General features: G+C 43.2%; 1 protein-coding gene across 1 annotated transcript in view; it reads right to left on the bottom strand.

Annotated features, from left to right (window-relative positions):
• Positions 1–23330, bottom strand: part of LOC114047246 (disabled homolog 2-interacting protein-like) — a 64050-nt gene extending 40720 nt beyond the window's left edge. Inside the window, exon 1 of the mRNA XM_027868028.1 lies at positions 22968–23330. Coding sequence (XP_027723829.1) covers positions 22968–23244 — 277 coding nt within the window. The 5' untranslated portion in view covers positions 23245–23330. The remainder of the gene's footprint in view (positions 1–22967) is intronic.
• Between the last annotated feature and the right edge of the window lie 1241 nt (positions 23331–24571).

The raw sequence follows: 24571 nt of genomic DNA, 5'->3' as shown, positions 1-24571 counted from the left end.
GGGTGTGTCAAAAATGAAGATCCAGTTCAGGGAACCACTGGGTATGCAACAGAATCAATGGGCAGTCATCCAACCTCTACTTGAAGAACTATGGTAAGGAGGAGCCCATTACTTCCCAAGACAGCCCAGTCTGCTTTTGGATAGTTCTGTTCATTAGGAAGCCATTCCTTACAATCAATAAATCAATCAACAAGCATTAAGGGCCTGCCACTCTGCAATGCAAAACTTCCAGCCACTGCTCCTAGTTCTGTTCCTTGGGACCAAGCAGAACAGTTATAATCCCTCTTCCATGACAGCCATTCAAATACCTGAATTTTTCTAAACCTCACCCTGCACAATTCTCCTCTATGTGTATGCACCTGACAGGCTGGAAGCCTTCTTTCTGACTTGTTTAATAGCTCAAGTTTACCAATGTACCTCTGAAATTGACCACTGGATGTTTCTTTTTCCTCATTCCATGACCAATCTATGTCCTTCTGCAATGATATATGTCCCCAAATAATACCTTTTATACCATTTCCATGTATGTCACCATTGTTACATACATGCATATATATGTACAGTATAGTATCTATATATGTATAAATGTGTACATATTGTATATGTATGTACATTTAGAGGAGGTATGTGTATATGTGTGAACACACACAAAGACAGACAGATAGACAGACAGATAGATAGATAGATAGATAGATACATACATACATACATACATACATACATACATACATAACTTTTCCATGGCTGGAAACATTTCAAAAAGTCACCTTGAACAAGTTACCGTACTAAGCTCCTTAAAGACAAGGACTGTATGATTATTTATCTATCTACCAATTTCAGCACAAGATCTCACATACAGTAGGCATTTTACAAACCTTTGAACTGAATGGACAATTCTAGGATATCTTTTCAAAACTTCTCCATCTCCTATCCCTTCTCCATTTTTCTGTACCTCTTTCCTTTGAGGGTCTAGAGTCTTCCTATCAAGGAGGAAAGAGTCTGACAAATTCTTTCAAATGGAAATAGTGGTTTCTCTTTGAGGTTCATAAAGGTCAAAGTAATGTACCCAATGTCACATGGTAACCACAGCAGAGGCAAGACTAGGAAAAGGAAAATGTTCAACCCAAAGGAATGGAAAGCCAATGAAACAGTAGTAAGACCACTAAAATAAGAGTCAGAAAACATGGATATAAAACCTGGCTTTACAAATAACTAGTAGTGTGATCTTGAGAAAAGTGACTTTCCCTCTCTGGGCCTCAGTGTCTCCATCTATAAATTGAAGGCATTAGAATAGATGATATCTCAGAATTATCATTTTAGTTGTTCTAGCAGTACCAAACTAAAGAAGACAATTCTGGGCTTAATTACTGTGTGGTTCAGTAACAGAAGAAAATTTGGTTGCCTAACAAAAAGTAGCAGACATTGTCTTAGCTCGTCATCTATTTAGACTGCTTAATGTGGATGATTCAATGTGGCCTAACCTCACTCCCAGATAAATAACCGGCCCAACAATACTGTCTTTGTAGTGGCTACAAAGTCTCTCCTGAGTTCTTTCATTTATGGGTAAGAACTTTACTAGGATGGAGAAATCCAAAAGAACATCTGAGAAGAAGCTGCTTTCACCAGCTCCTCCCTCAATAGGGCAGTTTACAAACTCGTCCCCCACCCCCTCCCTGTGAGGGGGTGAAATAAGGAGGCCTTCATGGCTGTGTGTTTGCTTCATGAAGTCCCAGATCTGAAGCTGGGTGGAGCTTTAAAGGTTATCTAGTTAGGTGCCCTCATTTTACAGATGCTGACACCAAGGCAGCTGATGTGAATTCCCCAAGGTCACATGGGTAATAAGAGGCCGAGCTGGAATTCTAACCCAGGTCTGTAGATGCCAAAACCAGTACTCTTTCTGCACCATACCTCTACACAGTTGAAATATCACCTTATCTTGCCTCAGCCCAGAATTTACAGGAGTGGCTCTGTGCACGGAAGAAATAATTTTCCTCGTCTCCCTAGTGAGCAATGAATTTTCACCTTAGACCTCACGTAGCCCTTTATTTTCCACCTCTCTGATGCACAAGGGACTTAGAATGTAATATTATCTGTTATGTTTATCTGTGTTTGTGTCTTACCCCCCTACTAAACTATAAACTCCTCAAAGGCAGAGGAGGCTGTGTCATTCCTAAATCTTGAATGCTCCTCCAACACTCAGCACAGGCTGCATACAATAAGCACTTAATATTCATTTGTGAACGAATGAAGGAATGAATGGCAAGCACAGTTGCCTGCTATAATTCTGGGACAGATTAAGCTCTTGTTTGGGGGATTTCATTGAAACAGATGTTGCATTCCTTCATGAAAAGAAAGCTGCATGGTCTCTGCCAGACAGCTCTGCTTCTACTGCTATGTGGGGCAGACCCACTGCTCAGATTCAGAGCTTGCTAAGGGTCACATGGCTTTAGAAACCTTTTAAAGACTTAAACATACTTAAGCAGGAATCAGCATTCTGATTCCTGAACCACCTGGACATCCACCCAGTGTTTACAAAGCAACAAAGCCCATATATCCTTGGGACTCCATGTAATAATAATACTTCAAAAGGTCTGCGATCTCATTGATGTGCCTTCTCCACCAATCAAATCAGAAGGAAACTCCTCCATTACCTAATACCTGGTCTTCCTGAGTTGTCATGGCCAAAAAGATTTATCACCTAGTTGCCAATGGTGATGAGCCTCAATACAATAACTGGGTTCTTTGACAACAGATACACATGGTCCTTCCTATCCGGAGCTCGACTTCAAGGCACTAAAGCATGGTAGGACCAGCAAGGACTCACGCTTCGCTAGTGTGACCTTCAAAGAGTCACTTCCAAGATGCCACATGATAATGGAAGGATGACTTTGATGGAAGGAATAATGTAATTGTAATGAGGGTAACTAGGTGGTGTAGTAGATAGAGTGCCCAGTCCTGGAGTTAGGAAGACTCATCTTCCTGAATTCAAATCCAGCCTCAGACATTTCCTAGCTACGTGATCCTGGGCAAGTCACTTAATCCTGTTTGCTTCAGTTTCCTCATCTGTAAATTGAGCTGGAGAAGAAAATGGCAAACCACTCTAGTATCTTTGCCAAGAAAACCCCAAATGGGGTCATGGAGAGTCACACAGGACTGAAAAAACAAATGAACATTCACATCAACAATGTACTATCACCTCACATTTTCACAGTCATTTATAGTTTTGAATTCTCACCTTTATTACTCCATCTATTATTGCAACTGATATAGTGGAAATAGCATAGGCCTTGACCTGGGTCCAAATGCCGACTCTGCTAATTACTTCACGTGTGACCCTTGGGAAAGTCTTTTAACCTCTCTAGATTTTAACTTCCTCATCTGTCAAATCAAAGGATTGAACTGAATCATCTCTAGGGTACCTTCAAGCTCTGAATCCTATGGTGCTATAATCAGGTCTTCCCAATATCCCTATATCTGGAACAACTGCCTTCCTCCTACCTACCCCCACAACTCCCATGGCTTAGGAGTGTAAATAGCAATTGTTTTCTGTTCTGGCCAGAAACTTTGAGGGTCTTCCCTTCCCAGAATGATATTTTTTGCAATGGTAAATTAGGTCATCTTTGTCTCGATTCTTAACTAGCCCTTAGTCACTGAATAGGTCTTGCTAAGACAAACTGAGCCAGGGAAAGACTTTAATTTAGAAAGGCAAAGGTCATTGGGACCAACACCGGTCCTCTTGACTTTTGTCTTGTCACTGGACTCTGGAGGATCGAGTAAGGCTGAAGACTTTGCAGAGCTCTGCCTCACTTAAATCCAATTCACAAGCCAGTCAAGAGATCATCTGTGATGTCACTGGTCCTCTTCAAAAATGAAGGACCATCACCACCAACAAGAACAATAACAACTCCCACCTCTCCCTAGTCTCCTTCCTACCCTTTGAAGCTCAGCTTAAATGGTCCCTTCTTCAAAAAGAACCCCCTCATGCTGTTCCAGATGAAAGTGATCATTCCTTCATCTGCTCTCAAAGCCTTTGCTACCTCTCATGCATTTTTCCTCATCTAATTCATGCTATTTATAGAAGTGCCTTATCTCTCTCTCTCTCTCTCTCTCAGACTGCAATGTCCACATCACAGGGAACTTCTTTCTATCCTCCCTAGTTTCTAACAGAACTCCAGATATTGGGTCTTTTCTAGCCCACTGGGCACTAGTTAAAAAAAATCAAGGAATATCAGGATCCTAGAATTACAGGAGTTTAGAGCCATAAGGAATCTTAGAAGTGATTTTGCCCAAACTACTAACTTTACAGATGAATAAACTGAGGAGCGTCTTGCCCATTGAGCTAGTGGAAGAGGCATGTAGCATAGTGGAAGGAGCACTGGATTTGGAATACCCAGAATATCCCCAAAGTACCTGGGTTTAAATTCCAAATCTGCCTACTTATTACTTCTAGTCTTGGGGCCTGTTTTCAGTACTATTTCATCCATACACCGTGCTTCTACATTCCTTAGCCATTTGCATGTCTTCCAAGATACCCCCATCATAGGGAGAACTTCTCCCCATGTGCCACCAATTTCCTTCCCCACCTCACACCCCACCTTGCTCTGGCTGGCCACAGGTACCTTTCCTTCCATAGTATTATAGGATTTGGAGCTGGAATTGGGGGCCCTACACATGATATAATATAATCCTCTTGTTTTAAAGATAAATAAACTGAGGCCCAAAGAGGGAGATGACCTGCCCAAGACCACAGAACAAGGAGGATCTTCATTTGACCATTGGGCAAATTGAAGCCCAAGAGGATTAGAATCAGTCTCTCAGTTTCTCACCTAGTTTGTAGCAGGGACAGAGTTAGAAACCAGCACACAGCAGTCCCTTCATGCTTGTTGAAAGGAAAGAACCAATGAATAAATGAGTTCATCAAGACCCTTGAGAGACAGGGTAAGGATTGCTAACTCTGTTTGATGGATGAGAAAAATGAGGCAGTGCATAGCTGTATTCATCCGTCTTGGGTGTATCTTGTAACATGTTGCAATTGATGGTCACTGATGGGCCAGGGTCCAACATGAGCCCAGGAGACTAGCTAATGTTCCATGTACAGTGAAATGCCAGCAGCACCTGTTTGAGGCTTATTTGCTTTTTGGACTGTCTTCTTCAACTGACTTGGGACATTAACCTCTTTGCAAAAGGACTCTCTGCTCTTTGGGATTGTGCTGAACTTCAGCCAGCACATCTGGCTAATGCTGGATACAGGCCTATTGGGAAATGTTGGCCATACCATAATAGGAACTGGGTATGCTTGGTATGGGTGGATAAATAGTCTGCCCTGATCACCCCAGCATGCCCTCATCTCTCTTTTGTCTCCCTTCTCTTATAGAATTTCTAGCCTATCTATACAATTTAATGAGTAATTGTTCTCTGATTCATAGAATGCCAAGATAAAAAGAACCTTAGAGACCATCCAGTACGCCTTCTCATTTTACAGATAAGGAAAATTGAGGCCCAAAGAGAAATGACTTACCCAAGGTTACACAACCAATTATTGGTGGAACTAGCTGTAAGTTAAAAGAAAGAAGAAATACATTTCAACCTTCATCTGCCCAGAGACAGCCCCACCAAAAATAAATAAATAAAATAAAATAAACTCAGTTTCATGTAAATGCTGCTAGCTTCATTGCCATGGATACCCCCAATCATGAAGAATGACTGTTACCAGTTCCCATGGCAACCTGGAGGCCTCAGAAACATCCTGTAATTCCAGGCCAGACAACACATTTCAGTTCATGGGCACTGCGCACAGCTGAGGGTCTGAGAATAAGGGGAAAGACTGCCCTTCTCTTCCTCCAAGCAGAAGTGCACCCTTAGGGTGCTGGCAGGAGAGGACAGCATAAGGACCACATGAGACAGAGGCTGGAGCCTAAGATGTCCAGAGGCTGAGGAATGTAGACAATGTTCAGCTGATTACAACCCATTTGATCACCAGGAATCAGGGCAAAGTGAGGAAAGCAGGGTTGAACCACTGACTCACAGTGTACCTTTGTAAATCCACATAACTTTTCAGTATCACTGATCACAGAGAGTTAAGGAAGATGACCTGTAAGTCAGGAAGACCGACTTCAACTTCCAAATGAGCTGCTAACTTGTTATATGACCGTGGCAAAAGCATTCCCCCTCTCTGGATTGCAATTTCCTCCTCTTGTCAAATGAAGGGATTAAGTTAGATGGTCGTTTCCAACTTTAAGAGTCTACATTAGAGGTATCTCAGGGACCTAACCTGACCCTGTGCAACTCAACACTTTTATCAGTGATTTTGATGAGCTTTAGAAGGCATGCTTGTTAAATCTGAAGGTGACTCCAAGGGATTGCTAACCCACTAGATGATAGTCAAGATTCTAAAAGATCTTAATAGACTACAGCCCTTAACTAGGCAGCTTGGTAGCACAATGAATAGTGTGACAGCTTGGAGTCAGGAAGACCTGAGTTCAAATCTCTCCTCAGACTTTTACTAGCTGTGTGACCCCAAGCAAGTCATTTAACTTCCCTCAGCCTCAGTTTCCTCATCTATAAAATGGGGATAATAATAGCACCTACTTCATTTCATTGTTGTAAAGATCAAATGATATAATATTTCTAAAGCATTTAGCACGGTACCTGACATGTAGAAGGAGTTATATAAATGTTTATCTCCTCCTTTCTTTCCTTAGCCAACTAGAATTAGATGAAATATAATGAGGATATCAACAACAGCCATAATAATAGCGAGCACTGATAGAGCACTTTTAGGTTTGCAAAGTGCTGTACAAATATTATCTCACAACCCTCCAAAGTAGGTGTCATTATTATTCCCATTTTACAGACAAGGAAATTAAAGTTAAGAGAAGTTCAGTGACTTGCCCAGAATTGCCCAGACAATTCACAAACGTCTAAGGCAATATTTGAACTTAGGTCCTCCTGACTCTAAATCCAGCAATTTCTACCCACTGCACCACCTATTGGTGTGGGTTCAATGTAAAGTTTAGTAACAGCACCTATCTCATAGGGTTGTTGTGAGGTTCAAATGAGATAAAATTTGTAAATCACTTCACACAGTTGTTGTAGGTACTATAGAAATGCTTATTCCATTCAATTCCATTCAATACCAGGAGGGTGACAGGATTGGAGAATATGCTATATGAGGGGGCAACTAGGTGGTGCAGTGGATAGAGCACTGGCCCTGAAATCAGGAGGAACTGAGTTCAAATCTGGCCTCAGACCAAACACTTGACACTTGCTAGCTGTGTGACCCTGGGCAAGTCACTTAACACCAATTGCCCGTTAAAAAAAGAAAGAAAGAATATGCTATATGAGGATCAGCTCGGAGTAACTGGGCACGTTCCAATTATGAGATTCTATCATTTTCCAAGATTATCTGGTTCTAAGAGGAACACAGAATGAACTACTCCTCCAGTAATCCTCTCAGTCCACATTTGCAGAGACCTTCTAGGAGAGGCTGAGTTGGGTAACTTTATCTCATCTTTTATTCCCTGGGGATTCCCCAGTGCCTTCTTGGTTGGAGCTAATGAGGTCTTAGGAAAACAATACTGAGTCACAGTCAGAGAATGGAATCCATTCCAGCTAGGAACTTAGCTCCTCCCTTCTCTCCCACCTGTATCCTAGTTCCCAGAATACTGGGTATGGAGCCAGGAAGATAAGGAGGGGAAGGACTCCTAAAAACTGGTATTATCATTTCTAGCCTATCCTGTTAGAATCAAGATAACACCCAGTGATTAGCCCCCTCACAGTTGGTGATGAATAGATAATAATAATAATTAATATTTAGTATAATAATAACTTACATTTGTATAGTATTTCTAAGTTTGCAAAGCACCCTCATAGGTATTCTCTCATTTGATTTTGTGGCACAGAGAGGTTGTGACTTGCCTAAAATCACACAGTGAGCTGGGGACAGAGTTAGAACCCAACTCTGGGCTCCTTTATCAAGGACTTTTGGCCTGGGCCACCAACTCCTGAGTTCTGACTCTTTTTGTGGCTATAGAATAGAATTGTAGACTTCTGATTTGAAAGGGACCACAGGGATCAACTTATCAGACTTTATTCATCTTATAGATAAGTAAACTGAGGCTCGAGATGTAAAGAGACCAGCCCAACTAACTTGCTCTAGGACCTTAGGAAAGGCATTCTGGGCTAGTTTTTTCTTCTGTTAAATGAATAGATTAGGGTAGATGGACCCTTCCCCATCCAACTTTAACAATCTTCATTCTATGTGCCTCAGGGATCTAATTTCAGCCCTGTGCAACCATGGACATCACACTGATTTCTCTTTCTGGAGGGTGAGAGAAAATCTCTCTCACACCCATTCCCTCTGCTCCCTTCTTAGTCATGAAAACCCCCATTCCCAATGTCTTCCTCCCAGATTCCTTCTCCCTGCCTGTGGCTCCCAGACCTCTCACCCTGAGCTCCTCAATTCAGCCTTTTCAATTTCGAAGGCATGTGTCAGCACATCAAATCCAAGGTCTGAGGAGAAGAAGAAAGTCAACCCCAGAGCCAACACTGAGGCTGTTGGGAAGAGAAGGGGAAGGGAAAAGCAAAGGCAAACAGGGCTTCTTTCAGAAAACACAAGCCAAAAAACTGATTCTCAGGCAGCCAGAGGCTGTCAAAGTCAACAGAGGAGACTTGGGAGACGTTGGGACAAAGACTGTCGCTCCAAGTAAAAAACTACTGCATGAAAAGTAGCAGAGTGAGGTGGATAGGTTACTACTCCCAGAATCTGGAGACCTGGATTCAAATCCTGGCCCTGTCATTTACTAGGCTATGTGACCTTCAGCAAGTCCTTTGACCTCCACAGGCTTGTTTCTTTTCTGCAAAATGGGGAAGATAACATTTGCAATATCTACCTCAGAAGGGAGGAATCAGTCGGTAAATTGTAAAGTACTGAATAAATAGGGTCATTTATTAATATGGTTATAATTTCACTAACATTTATAATCTCAATTTCAAAAGGTCTAATTGACATAATTGGCATAATCTGTAGGGTTTTCTTCTCTACACACACATGTGGTTCATCTGCTCTACAGAGCCAAGAGTACATTTTCCAAGCATTGAAAAAAATTTTATGTGTGTATATGCACATATTATATGCACATATATATATCACACACACACATACATGCATGTATATTTTTTCTCTCCTCTCTCTGTCTCTGTCTTTCGCCTCTCTGTCTCTCCTCTCCTCTCTTTACCCTTCCTCTTTAACCATCCTTTTATCCCTCTGTCCTTCCCTTCTCCCTTCCCCCACATCTGTCTGTCTGTTTCTGTCTGTCTGTCTCTCTCTCTGGAGCTATTGAGATTTCCCTCACTTCCATATTTATGCAATCAAATTAGAGGAAATAATGCCACCAAGGTCTGCTTCAAAACTCATGGCCATATGGGCTGATTTTGGACAGATAATTAAATATTGAACAAATGTTGCAGGGCCTCCTCTGGAGTGCAGTGTCTAAAAATAACTGCTCTGCCCTGGCATAGCTCTGGAGTACTAGCACCATGCTCCCTCAATCCCTTCCTTGGATATTCCCTCCCGGCAGCTACAGCTGATTCCATTTCAGTGCTAACATTGTTGGGGGGGAGGGGGAAGTAGGAGAGGAGTTAAGAGGAAGGACTCCATGGGACCCTCCCTAAAGGAAAACAAAACCCCAATTCCCCGTGTGCACACCTAATGTTCTTGACCAGGAAAGGCTCTCCCTTTCCTGATATGTAAAGCAGCCACCCCTAGAAGGATAAAGGAGAAATAGGCTTTAGTGAATGTTTTTTGTGTTTTTTTTGTGAATTTTTTTTAAATCCCTTCATGTTTGAGATATGTTTATGTGGTTTTATGTGTGTGTGTGTGTCTGTATTTTAAATTATACTAAGGCTTAAAGGGGACAGCTAGGTGATGCACTGGATAGAATGCTGGGCCTGAAGTCAGGAAGACTCATCTTCGTGAGTTCAAATCTGGGTTCAGATACTTACTAGCTGTGTGACCCTAGGCAAGTCACTTTACCTTGTTTACCTCGGTTTCCTTTTCTGCAAAATGAACTGGAGAAGGAAATGGCAAACCATTCTAGTACCTCCACCAAGAAAACCCCAAATGGGGTCACAGAGAGAGACATAGATAGAGAGTCATCATGACTGAAACGACTCAACAACCAAAACAAAAGGCTTAACAGCTCACATGAGACTTACCATGGAGTCTGGCTCATGGCAAATCTTGTAGTTTGCCCATCACTGATTATTTGTGTAATGGAGTAATGGCAGGAGCCCCTGGATCTTCTGGACTGGAGTCTACAGCAAGGGCCACACCATGGAGTATGTGCCAATTCATCCCTAGGATCCATCCCTTAGTGACAAGGACCATGAGGTCCAAGCAGGAGCAGGGAGCCCACAAGAAGGGGATAGGGCAGGCATCACCCTCTATCCATGGGGACAGAGCTCCCTCATGCCCCCTCGTCCCCAACAACCCCAGTCTAGCAGATCAGAGGAACAATCCCCTCATTACCCTCTACTACATTTAAAAAGAACATAGACTAAGACTCAGGAGGACCAGATTTTATTCCTGGTTTGGCCACTAGCTAGCTGCATCAAGCATCTTCCTAAGCCTCAGTTTTCTCTTTTGTAAACTGGGCTAGATTCTAGATCCAGACATTATACCTCCATGTATTACCTGGGTCATTCCTCTCTTCCACCAAACACACATACCTCAGGCAATTAATATATTCCTATCCCTATTTTCCCATACTAAAGTCCCCCTCCAACCCTCATTTTGGCACAAGGGCAACCCTGGGTTTTTGTCAGCTTCATGGACAGAACAGAAGCTCCCAAGGGCCCTCCATCTATTCAGCAGGAAGGACTTCAGATAGGAGCCCAACAACACACTGTCAATTGCCTGAGGACCAACCAAGTTATGTTCAGAAAGGCCCCTCATCAGGTTGGCCATAAAGTGATGAATTTTTCAGTCACAGTAAATTACAAAGACTATGTAACAGGGGTCACAACATGCGGAAGAGTAAGGAATGCCCACTCTGAGGCAGCACTGAGCAATGAAGTATTGAAGTGTTTCCATTTGTGGAAGGGAGGAAACTCATGCCCAGAGTAATTAACTTGGTACCCAAGGCCACACAACTAATAAGGAAACCATTTATTAAGTGCTTATTACAAGCCAGACACTGTGCTAAGCACTGGGAGACAAAGAAAGGCAAAAGACAGCCCCTACTGTCAGGGGGCTTACATTATAAGGTAGATAGGTAGCACAGCGGTTAGAGTGCTAAACTTGAAGTCAGGAAGACAAGAGTTCAAATCCTGACTCAGATGCTTACCAGCTGTGTGACCCTGAAGAAGTCATTTAACCTCTCCCAGCCTCAGTGTCTTCATCTATAAATTGGGGATAATAACAGCTGCTCTGTCCTAGGAGTTGTGAAGATAAAATGAGACATTTGTAAAGCACTTTGCAAACCTTAAAGCAACCAAATAAATTGCTAGCTATCTAATAGGGGAGGCTATGAAATAAAATATACAAAAAAAAGATATACACAGGATGAATTGGACATAATCAATAGAGGGAAGGGAATAGCATTAAAGGGGTTCAGGAAAGGCTTTCTATAGAAGGTGGGATTTTAGCTGAGACTTGAAGGAAGCCAGGAGGCAGAGATGAAGAAGAAGAACATTCCAGGCATAGGGACAGCCAGAGAAAATGCCCTGAGCTGAGAGACGGAGTGTTTTGCTCATGGAACAGCAAAGATGCCAGTGTCATTGGATTGCAGAGTATGTGGTAGGGAGTAAGGGAATTAAAACCCAGGTCTGCAGTCCAAGACAAGCACTCTATACTTCCAGTGCAATCCTCCCTGCTGCTTGCCCCCTCTCCCCCACTTCCCCAGAGTGTAGAGAAAATTCAGAGCTCCTACAATTTTATGAATTCTGAGATGAAAATGATTTGGCTTTGTGTGGATAACAGAATATAATAAAAAATTATACACTCTCATCTTTATTTTCTGGTGCTGCCTCCACTTTGGGAGTAAGACATAGGACCCGACTACAGCTAATTGGCATGGTGAAAGAATGAAGCTGACAGCATAAGTCAACAGGGCTGAGCCTGGGGGGCAGGCATCTTAGGATCAGAGGATTTAGAGCTGAAAAGGACTTTAGAGATAATTTACTTCAACTCCTTCACTTGACAGAGGAACTAAGGGAGACCCAGAGAGGTGAAGCCACTTGCCCAAGGGCATACAGCTGTTAAGTGGCAGAGCCTTCTAAATTTCTCCTTGCCAGACTCAATGCCCACTCTGGGCAGTGACATGTAGAGCTTATTGGAAACTGAGGGAATTTCAAGGATTAGTGTTATCTCTAGCACATGACTGGGTCGGGGTGGGGAGGGTGGGAAGGTAGGGGTGGGTGACAGTCAGGAGACAAGTCCAAGGAAGTCATCCCACCCCATTCCCTTCCCTCTATGGTCTATCCTTTGGCAATGTTGCTCCCTCACTCTCAATCCTAACAATATCTCTGGTACTTTGCCAACGAAGAAGGGAAAATGTCCCTTTCAGTTGGCACACAAGTTCTCCCAAAACAACATACAACAGCTGGTTAAAGCTTAGACTCTAACAGGCTCTATTTCTGTTTGTATTTCTGTCTCTTTACTCTGTTTCCGAGCCCCAGACTAGGACCCTTCTTCTAATCCCAACCACTGACTGAGTAGTCAGTCAATAAACATTTATTGAGTATCTATTATGTGCCAGGCACTGTGCTAAATGCTGGAGATACAAAAGGCAAAAGACAGTCCCTGACTCTGAGGAGTTCACAATCTAATGAGAGACCCCATGAAAACAACTACGTACAAACAAGGCATATATAGGAAAATAGGAAATAATAAACAGAGGGAAGGCACTAAATTAAGAGATCAGGAAAGGCTTCCTGTAGAAGGTAGAATGTTAGCTGAGACTTGAAGGAAGCCAGAGAAGCCAGGGTAGAGAAGAGGATGGAAAGCATTACAGACATGGGGAAATGTCTGGAGATGGGAAATGGAGTGTCTTGTAGAAGGAACAAAAAGAGGCCAGTGGCCTTGAATCAAAGAGTATGTGGAAGGATCTAAGATGTTAAGAGTACTGAAAAGATGGGGGCGGAGGGCCAGACAGGTTATGAAGGGCTTTGAATGCCAAACAAAGGGTTTATATATTTGACCCCAGAGGTGATGGGGAGCAACTGGAGTTTATTGAGTAGGGGATGAATGGTCAGAGCTGTGCTTTAGGAAGATCACTGACAGCTGAGGGAAGGATGGACTGGAGTAGAGAGAGACTTGTAACAGGGAGACCAACTAGCAGGCTATTGCAATATTCCAGGCATAACACAGCCTGCACCATGGTGGTGGTGATGGTGGTGGTGGTGTCAGAGGAGAGAAGGGAGCATGTGGGAGAGATGTTATAAAGGTAAAATCAACAAGCCTTGGAAACAGACTGGATATGGGGGATGAGAGACAATGAGGAGGTAAGGCTAATACCTAGGCTGTAAGCCTGGGGGCCTGGGAGGGGGGTGGTGTCATCCACAGTAATAAGGAATTTAGGAAGGGGGGAGTTTTGGAAAAAAGAAAATAAATTCAGTTTTGCAATGTTGAATTTAAGATATCTATATCCAGTATGAAATGTCCAATCGATAGAGATGTGAGAGTAGAGGTCAACAGAGAATCATGAGAGCTGGAGTAGATGTGAGAAGTGTAGAGATGATAATCAATAAGCGAAATGGTATAGAAGGAGAAAGGAAGAGGGCCCAGGACAGAGCTTTGGGGGATACTCGAGAGTTACTGAAGGTGAGATGGAAGGAGATCCAGCAACGGAGACTGAGAAGGAGTGGTCAGATAGGTAGGAAGAGAGCCAGGCTTAGAGTAGTGTCATGAAAACCTAGAAAGAAGAGAATATCAGGGAGAAATGAGTAATCAACAGCATCAAAGGCTGCGACGGGTTCAAAAGGGATGAGGATTGAGAAAAAGCCACTGGATTTGGAAATTAAAAGATAGCTGTGCAAAGAGTTTCAGCTGAAGGATAAAGTCAGACACCAGACGATACGGAATGAAGAAGAAAGTGAGAGGAAAGGAAGTGTAAGCACCATTCTTAGACTGCCTTCTCAAGGAGTTTAGCTATAAAAAGCAGAAGAGATATGGGATGACAGTGGGAGTGGATGAATCAAGCAAGGGTGTTCTGAGGATGGGGAAGCACATTCACACACTCGAAGGCAGTAGGAAAGCTGCTGGTATACAGAAATTGAAGATGAATGAGAAAGTGGGCTTGCCAGAGGGGTCAATCTGTGGGAGAAGATGGGATGAATGGGCTTTCCTGTGCACGGACATGGGTCAGCCTTGGCAACAAAAAGGGCCGCATCTTCATATGAGAGAGGTGAAGGAGGAGATAGTGGCAGAAGGCATCTGAGCAATATGAGATAAAGAGAAGGTGACAAGAGGGAGCTCTCAATAAATACCTTCAGTTTTTCTCAGTAAAATCCGAGGCAAGGTTCTCAGCTGATAGATTGGAGGCAAGGAGAGCCTCGAGAAATTGAAGGACAGGTGAACAGGTTTGGAGAATCTGCTGTGATGAGTGGAACAGTGACTTAATTATGGAGGTGCAGATTGAATACCTCTTAACTTGGGCTGCCACCTAATGAAACCCAGTGACTACTCACCAAGTACCTACCTCTCCCAACTAACTCACAGATTTGAGCTACTGGTCATAAGGAAGACAGGCAGGGCAAGAGTACAGACGGCCTAGTTTAGTCTGTACCCACTGCTGAAGACTGAGACTTCAATATGTGAAGTCACACACAAGGTCACCCAGTGAGAGCGATGGGCAGAGGCAGGTGTAGCACTGAGGTCCCTTGACTTCCAGTCCAGTACTTCTACTAGAAAAGCTCTTTTCTTTTTGGACAAGACTGTGATGTCATGATGTAAGGAGTTCCTAGTGAGGAAACCCCCAGTAAACTCTCCACAATATACAGTCTCTGAGTGCGGAGTAAGGGGCACTTCAGAAGTCAGGACTTGCCCAGGTCTTCCCAATTTCAAGGCCAGCTCAGTATTTACTACACCACCAATACTCTTGTCAGGCTTCTCTTCTCACTTGCTCTACTTCGATCTCATTGCAGAGCTCAGCTCCTGCATGGCCCCCTCTTCAGGGTACTCATCCTGCCTTTCACTCCCCACTCCAGGTGCTGGGGTAAAAAGAGTCAGCTGTTCTCTATTTACTGGCATCATCTACTTTCTAAAACAGTGGTGTCAAACTCAAATAGAGAAGGGGGCCACTAAGCCATAAATAAGGTTCCCTGCTAGATCCCTGAAGGATACTGACTCAGAAAACCACATATTAACGTTATCTAATTTCTATTATATCTTTATTTAGTTTGTTATCCATTTCCCAATTACATTTTTATCTGGTTCAGGCTTCACTCAGCCATGGCTGGGTTTGACACCTCTGTTGTAAAGCATTTTTACGATGACTTGATATTTAATAATAATAGCTATAAGAATAATAGCTAACATTTATACTTTTAGTGCTTTTTGGGGGGGGGGGGGAGCAGAATTAAGTGACTTGCCCAAGGTCACAAAGTTAGTAAATGTTTGAGGACAGATTTGAACTCAGGTCCTCCTGACTCCAGGGCTGGTGCTCTATCCACTGTGCCACTTAGCTGCCCCCTTTTAAAGTACTTTCTTTACAAATATTATTTCATTTTATCCTCACAACAAAACCCTGACTCCAGGCCCAGTGTTCAGTTCACTGTGAAGAACCCCTGGGAAGTGGGAGGAAGATAAATAAAGAGGCAAGGTGCCGGCTGCCTACGTTTTAATTCTGCCTCTCCTACTCACTACCTGTGTGACCATGAGACAAATCACCTCCCTTTTTTTTTTAGCCTCATTTATTCACTTGTCAAATGACAGAAATGATCTTTATGGGTGGCAAAGTAAAAAGATAATCGAATTTGAAGTCAGAGGACCTGAGTTCAACTCCTGCTTCTGATATTTACTATCTGCGTGACCTTGGACAAGTCACTTAGCTTCTCCAGCCCACAATTTATTCATCCTTAAAAAGTGGAGATTGAACTAGGTGGTCTCTAAGGTCCTTTCCAGTTTTAAGTGTATGAGACTAAGAGCTCTTCCTCTTCTAAGTCCTATGATCCTGACTTTGCAGATGGACAAACTGAGGTCCAGAGTGGGAAAATGACTCACCCTCCAGTCTAGCCTGCCTTGTTTCCTTTTCTGGGCAATACTCAGAAGAGTCACACAACTTCATAGCTATAGGAGACAGAGGCCATCTGGCCCAATCCATGATGAAGAAGGATCTCTTCTACAACAGATCTGGCAAGTGGTTAACCAGTTTTTGCTTAAAAGGCACATTTGACAGAGACCTCACTACCTAACAATGTGGGGTACTTCTTATTTTTAGAAAGCTTTTCCTTACATCAAGTCTTGAGGTGGAGCAGAACAAGTTTCTTCCCTCTTCCACAAGACAGCCCTTCAGATGCTTAAAAATAACTGTTAGATTACCTCAAAAATTCTCTTCTCCGAGCTAAACATCCCCAGGCAGCTGGCTAAGTGGTGAAACAGAGCACTAGACCTAGAATCAGGGAGACTTGAGTTTGAATCCAGCCTCAGACACTTACTAGCTGCATAACCCTGGGCAAGTCTACCTCAGTTTCCTCAAATGTAAAATGGGGATATTAATAAATAGCTCCTACTCACAAGACTGTTGTCAGGATCAAATGAGATATTACATGTAAAACACTTAGTACGATACCTGGAACACAGTAGACATTTCATATTCCCTCCAGTTCCCTCAATTCATTTTCAGATGACTTGCAATTGGGGCTCTTTGGCATTCTGGTTGCCCTCCTCAGATCACTCTCTAATATCAATGTCCTCACAAAAATATGACACCCAGGATTAGACAGACTATTACAGGTGGGTTCTGACTAGGACTGAGTCCAGCAGGACTTTCGTTTCTCAAGTCCTCACTTTCTGCCTCTCTTAATGTAGACAAAGAATGCATTTGCTTGTTTGCTATATCATATTATTGACTCACATTAGGCTAATAAAAACTGTAATTCGATGAAATGCTTCATTCTTGGCTTGTTCTCAGTTTACCTGACTCTTGACCTTGGTTCAGATGCATGATTTTCCCTTGACCAAGGTACTGTATCAACTTTATATAACTTCTCTATATTCTCAGTGAGTCCAGCACCATTAATAACAATGGCAGATCCCATTTCTATGGTAATTTTACAAAGTGTTTTCCTTACAACTGTATGAGGTTGGTTGTATGAGGGTTATACTATCATTCTGTAGAAGAGCAATCTGGGGCTAGGAAAAATCATGCTCAAGGTTCCATAACTAATAAGTAACAGTCCCCATTTCCATCTCTATGAAATTCAAGGCTGAATTTCAAGGGTTCAAGATGTTCTCTAAAGCTCCTTCCAGCTCTGAGTCAATTAATAATGGAGCCAGAATTTGGACCCAGGTCTCCTCACCCCAAATCCAGTGCTCTTTCTCCTGGAGCGTGCTGTTTCTCTAAGCCCTGGATGCCTCCCCATCCAAATTAAATGTAACCTGAGTAAGGTCCACAGGTGTTGGCTCCTTGCCCAACTTCTGGAACCGGGGGAGGCAAAGGCAGCAAGGGGCCCTTGGCACAGAAGATCTTAAAAAACAAACAAACAAAAAACCCGTGGAATGGAACAACCTTCCCGGAGAGGAGAAGACAATATTCCTGGATAGATTTGTCACTGTGTGAAACAAGAGGTCCAGATTCAAATAAAAAAACCAGGAAAATCTTGATGGGACAGGTTTCTGTTTGGCAGGATATGAGTCAAAACAGGCCAGCAGGAGGGAGGTGATCCACTGAAGTAGGAACTGAGAGTGTTGAGACTGGGCTCTGCTTCTTGGCCTCTGGTTCTTAGTTGGGGGCGGGGGAAGAGGTGAGAAAGATAGCAGCTTCAGCCAGATTCCATACAGGCTGCTCGGATACACCTCCTCCCTTCCTTGACTTCAGACAAACTGGTCTAGTCATTGTTCCCAGAACACATCAGACACATTCCCGTCTCCATGTCTTTTCTCCAGCCACTTCCCTTGTCTGAAATGCCTTCCTCCTTCTAAGTGTTACTTTTCATTCAATGATAATAACAATAATTAGCTTTTATAAGGTACTTTGCAGAGAGCTTTACATATGTTATCTCATTTGATGCTTGGAACAATCCTGTTGGGGGGTAGGTGCTATTATTATCCTCATTTTACAGATGAGGAAACTAAGGAAGGGAGAGGTTAAGTGACTTGTCAAACATCATAGAGCAAGTAAGAGTGAAAGAGTATTTAAACTCAGGTCTTCCTGATTCTGAGTCCGGCATTCTACCTACTATGCCACCTAGCTGTCTAGCCACAATTTAACTCAAGCCTTACCCTCCTGCTCTTCCACTAAGTGGAGATCTGTCCTCCTGACTGTCCCTCACACAATCCCCTCTTCCACCTTAAGATTCCCAAAACACTTAATGAATGTGCCACTCATAGGCCCTCTTCACACTATCTCACATTGTGTTTATTAGTTCTTCTCTTCGTGTGTATGTGTCCTGTCCCCCCAAGCAATCTGTGAGCTCTTGGTGGTCTGGGAACAAGCCTGTGTATCCTGTCTTCCTGTACATCATGAGTGCTCAGTAAACATGGAGTGGTGATGACAAATGGTAGGACTGATGAATTTCTACTACCCTGTCCATGAGAACTGGACCCCATTTACCCTTTGGCTGGTGTTATCATTTTACCCTATACACTGTCCTCACTTCTGATCCCGACATTTTGAGGTTCTTTCTCTCCCTCTTCCCCCATTCCTTTTTGTCCTAATCCACCTGGTTTGAAAGACCAAGATTCTCTTAGTTAAAGTGGTTGAGGACTGAAGTCTCAACTCAAAACCAAGATCCTGTGGGGTTGAGAGACTGGGGAGAAAACAGGAGGAAATGAGAAGGCTTAGATATCCTACACTGATTAAAGGAAAAGCCACCAACCTTCTGAATGTAAACTACAATCCTTTATTTCTCAAGATACATCCCCAGCAAGGCTTTGACCAACTGATCTCAGCCACAGGGTAGGGGAAGAGTGTCTCTGAAATCATGAGTCAATTTTCCTATCCTTCTGCCTCTAGGAAGAACCTTCTAGCCAATCTTTTTATACTCATTTTATAGAGGGAAACTTGGGCCCAGAAAAAGAAAATGACTTGCCCAAGGTCACACAACCAGTATCAGAACTGGGGTTCACTGAGATGACACTGAAATCACTGTATGAAAATATAGTGACAGCTACTACAGACCCAGTCCCCCCCCCTTGAGACCCCTCTTTTTCTGCCCACTGTGCTTACCTTGCCAGGCACACCTTTCTAAGCAGCTCCACCCACTCCTCACCCTTGCCTTAACTCACCATACCATCTTCACCAAAAACAGCTAAGCTGGAAGGTAGGAACCCTGGAGAGATGAATGGACATAAAGGCAGGCATTGGGAGGGGACATCAGCCAGCAAGAAAGGACATGGTATGGCTTTTCATTCTATGGTCAGTTACCCTGGTATAGGCTAGTGAGGCCCTTATAACCATTCCTAGGCCTTCTTGTTTCTGATAGCAGCTATCATTTCCATAATGTTTTAATGCTTACAAAACACTTTCTTCACAAGTTTTACTATCCCCATTTTACAGATGAGGAAACCAAGATTTCGTAGAATTTAAGTAACCTTTGGGATCTGATGATTTTAGAGCTAAGTGGAACCTTAAAGAATATCTGGAAGGGAAGAATTCATGACCAAACAAGAGATAGAGAGCATTAAGAGATATAAAATGGATAATTTTGATTATATTAAAGTTAAAAGTTTTTGCACAAATAAAACCAATGCAACCAAGATTAGAAAGAAAGCAAAAAATCAGGAAACAATTTTTACAGCAAGCATCTCTGATAAAGAACTCATTTCTCAAATATATAGGGAACTGTGTCAAATTTACAAGAATACCAGTCATTCCCCAATTGATAAATAGTCAAAGGATATGAACAGGCAGTTTTCAGACAAAGAAATCAATGCTATCTATAGTCATATAAAAAAAATGTTCTAGGGGCAGCTGGGTATCACAGTGGATAGAGCACTGGCCCTGGAGTCAAGAGGACTTGAGTTCAAATCTGGTCTCAAACCAGACACTTGATACTTACTAGCTGTGTGACCCTGGGCAAGTCACTTAACCCCAATTGTCTCATATAAAAAAAAATGTTCTAAATCACTATTGATTAGAGAAATTCACATTAAAACAACTCTGAGGTACCAACTAACACCTGTCAGGTTGACTAATATGACAGAAAAGGAAAATGATAAATGTTAGAGGGTATGCAGGAAAATTGGGACACTAATGCACTGCTGATGGAGTTGTGAACTGATCCAACCATTCTGGAAAGTAATTTGGAACTACACCCAAAGAGCTATAAAACTGTGCTATAAAACCTTTGATCCAGTAATACCACTTCTAGGTCTGTATCCCAAAGAGATTAAAAAAGAAAAAGTCAAAAAGGCCTCAAAACTCAAGAGTTTGATTTCCTTACTCAGAGGAGCTAGCAAAGCCTTCTCTTGTGAAAGAATAAGAGTGCATCTCCAAAGTTTGATCTCAAGATTTTCCACGAATCCCTTACCAAAAAATATCTCTCCACTAGACTTGCCAGGGAGTCATCAGCCCTCCAACCTGGTCTAAAATTCATGAATATGTAGAATGTTTGTGAAACATAGAATGTTAGAACATAGAATGTCAGGCTATAGCAATAGCTCCCATTTACATGACTCTCACTAAAGTACATAAAACACTTTAGTCACAACACCTAGTGAGGGAAGTGATGGCAGGTATGATCATTCCCATGGGGCCCATAAAGAAACTGTAGCTCCAAGGACTTGAATGTCTTGATCAGAGTCACAAAGCTAGTAATATGAGAGCCAGGTCTCCTGACTCCATGACTTTATTGCGCCCTGTTGCCTCTATAACATGGAACATTAGAACACAGAATGTCAAAGCTAGAATAGACCTTCGAGATCACCTAAGACAACCAGAAAGGGGAAGAAACTTGCCCTCGGTCACATAGCCAGGCCAACACCAGAACTCCAGTATATTGATTCCCAGGCCAGCACTCTTTCCAGGGTACCCATTGTTATTCCCAGAGCTAATCCTAAAGCACAAACAATTTGAACCTTGTTCCCCATTCCAGGACCTCCTCCCCACCCCTCCACCCCCGCCTAAACACACACACACACACAACCTTTCTTCTTAGTTGGTCTCTCTGGCCCTTCTAGGTTATCTCCCTCCTCACTTAAGCCCCAGGAAAGGGAGGATCAACAACCCCCCCCACTCCCAGATAAATGTCTGAATCACACATGTGTTGAAGGAAAGGATCTTGTTACTGGAAAAAAGAAAGCTTGGTTCCCCCTCCTTTTTCCACTCCATCACCAGCTGTCCTCTAGCGTGAGAAAAAAAGTTTTCTCTTTTTAAGGATGCATGATAACCAGGAAGAAAAGATTCCCAAACTCCCAATTTTAGCAGCTCTGACTCAGAATTGAGAGGGGAGGAATAAAACAGAGGTACCTTGCCATCATTAATTCCCTTAAAGCCCTACCAGCCCCCTCCCCAAGGGCAGGGATGATTTGATGCCTCCCTGCAGCAGGGCCCTCCAGAAGTCAACATCTCTCTCTCTCTCTCTCTCTCTCTCTCTCTCTCTCTCTCTCTCTCTCTCTCACACACACACACACACACACACACACACACACACACACACACACACACACACGGTTAGGAATTAGGAATGACCTTATAATAGAGAATGTTAGAAAAGAAGATGTTAGGGCTAGAAATGACCTTTGTGGCCATCTACTCCAACTTTTTCATTCCTCAGATAAGAAACAGAAGTCAAATGGTGCTGTCAAGGTCCACCGAAAAGTGAATGGTAGAATCAGACTTTGATTCCCAGGTCAGCACTCTCTTTAGTTCACCTTACGTAGGCATTGCAGGTAGAATGTCACTAACAAGTATGCCTCTCTCCCCAAGGAAATGAGTCATCCAGGTTTTCCCTTGGTTACCCACTCCATGGTACTAAGGGGTAAAAGGTGATAGGAGTAAAGAAAAGAAAAATAAAAAACGGTAATCAAAACTGTGGGATCCCAGTAGCAAGAGGTGGTGAGATGACTCACCCTAAATTAGCTGTTCATCAACCACCCTGCCTTCTTTTCTGTTTCATAACACAGACCACTAAACTGAGGCCAAGAGAGGTTTTTAGCAATTTTGCCTCAGAGGTCACCAAGCAGCCAAGAATTCCAGATGTTGGGGTCCCCCTCCAGCCAGCTCTGAGTACCAGGAGTCCTAGAATTATAGAACTTTGGAGGTAGAAGAGATCATGCCCTATCCACTCATTTTTATAGCTGAGTAAACTGAGACTCAGAGTGGTTTTAAGTGATTTTCCCAAGTTTGTTCAATGAGTTGATTGCAGGTGCAATGTGGGCACAGTAAAAAGAACACTGGATTTGAAGTCAAAGCTCCTAATTTTAAAACCCAGCCCAGTTATTTATTATGGTATGCCTTTGGACAAGTCCCTTTAACTCTTCTTTGTCCATAAAAGAAAGGTGTTGGAGTGAATGTAACCTCAGGTCTCTTCTAATTCTAATTTTATGATTTGAACCCAGGTCTCCTGACTCTCAGCCCAGTGTTCTTCGAACTGTAATGTGTTGCAAACCCCCCCCCATCCTCACCAGACAGAGACCCATTGTGTTAGTCTGTTTTGAAGCAGCTGCTGATCAGATTCTGGGAAGCAGAGGGGGTCATTACAGGCAAAATGAAGACTGAGCCCTCCCCAAGAAGCGGGGTATGCTGAGGAGGGAGGGAGGTTTGTAGGATAGGGATGGCAAAGAAGCCAAGCTCCAGTTCTATTACCCCGGCTAGCTGGCCTGTTTCGGCTCCTGGACCGGCTCCTCTGTCTCTGCAGACGCGATCGCCTCAGCAGCCGGTAGTAGTAGGATGGTCTCCCAGCACTTTTCCTGCCGCCCGCCGACATACTGTTCCCCCTCCTAGAGAGCCCAGAGCTGCTGGCCCTGCTCCACAGCTGACCCCCAAGGGGGTAGGGGGACCCAGGCCAGCTCTTCAGGAGCCAGGGGCCAGAGGATGAGGAGGACAGAACCCTGAGCCCTGGGCACACGTCCAAGTCAGGCATCAAGGGCAACCTGAGAACCACACAGAGCTCTCGTTCTGCATCTCAGCCTCTCTGAGGTAGAGCTCCTGGACCTCCTGCTTGCTCAACTTAACTGCCCTGTTAAACTGTGGAAACAAATTCTTCCTCCAACGATAAGCCTGTTGGAGTTGTAAAGAGGAAGGCAGAGTTGGCATTGGCTCCCAGTTGAATGAGAAGGGGGGAGTAGGTAGCCGGAAAGTCAGTTCGGAAGAAATCCCGGACTGGATTATTGTGTTGGTTGAAACAATGAGTTTGGCCAAATGGGGCTCCCTTTGGAGTGATGCCCACAAGGGGAGGGGGAGGGGGAAGGGGGAGTTTTATGCCAGGGAGATGCTTGTTATGGTGTAGGAAGATTATTGGAAAACAGTTATCATCCTTCCCCTTCTCATCTTCCCTCCCCAAGAAAGATCCCTTCCAACTCCAAAATCCCCTAAGATTCTATAAACGTATGAATGGCACTCAGAAAAGAAGCATGATCTGTTAAAAAGAACAGTGCATTTGGGGTCAGATGGCCTAAGTCCGAATACTTGCTGTTCCTTACTAGCTGTGTGACTTTGGATAAGTCATCGCCTCTTATGAGGTCTCAGTTTCTTCACCTGTAAAAAGAGGGAAGTAGGAATAGCTGATATCTAGGGTCACTTTAGATCATCTGAGTCAAGAGTGGTACCCCATTTGATAGCCTCCAAATCCACCTGTTTAAAACCTGTCTCAAACTATCTGATAGTATGTAGCATAATGCTAACAAGAAGGCAGGATAGTGAGAGTGAACTGATTTTGGAAGGTCTATCCCCTCTCTGAGCAGGGGTTCTTAATTTGGAGTCAGTGAACTTTAAAAAAAAATTGATAACTGTAATTCAATATAATTGTTTTCCTTGTAATACTATGTGTTTTATGCATTTAACAATATTTTGAGATGGGATCCTTAGATTTCCCTAGACTGTCTGAGGGTCCCATGACACAGAATGATTTTTCTAGAGGGAGGCCAGGTAATCATCAATAACCAGGGTCCAAAGGCCGAGGATCAAACCCTGAGAAAGTTTGTCACATACACACTCCCACACATACACATACATATAAACCTTCAGAGTAGGAAAAACACTAGGTTTGAAGTCAGAGATTTGAGTTCAAACCTCGACTCCATTGCTTACTAGGTATGTGACCTTGGGCAAGTCACTGCCACTCTCCAGGTTTCACTTTCCTCCTCTGTGAAGCGAAGCAGTTGGACTAAATGATTGAAGGTCCCCTCCACTCTAAATCCTGTGATACTCTACACATGCATGAATACAGGTAGGTCTGAGGTCTTGAGGGA

Source organism: Vombatus ursinus, unplaced genomic scaffold (genome assembly GCF_900497805.2).
Source record: "Vombatus ursinus unplaced genomic scaffold, bare-nosed wombat genome assembly UNPS02014786.1, whole genome shotgun sequence".
Lineage (NCBI taxonomy): Eukaryota > Metazoa > Chordata > Mammalia > Diprotodontia > Vombatidae > Vombatus > Vombatus ursinus.
The sequence above is the reverse complement of the archived record's forward strand: the minus strand, read 5'-3'. Positions and strand labels throughout refer to the sequence as shown.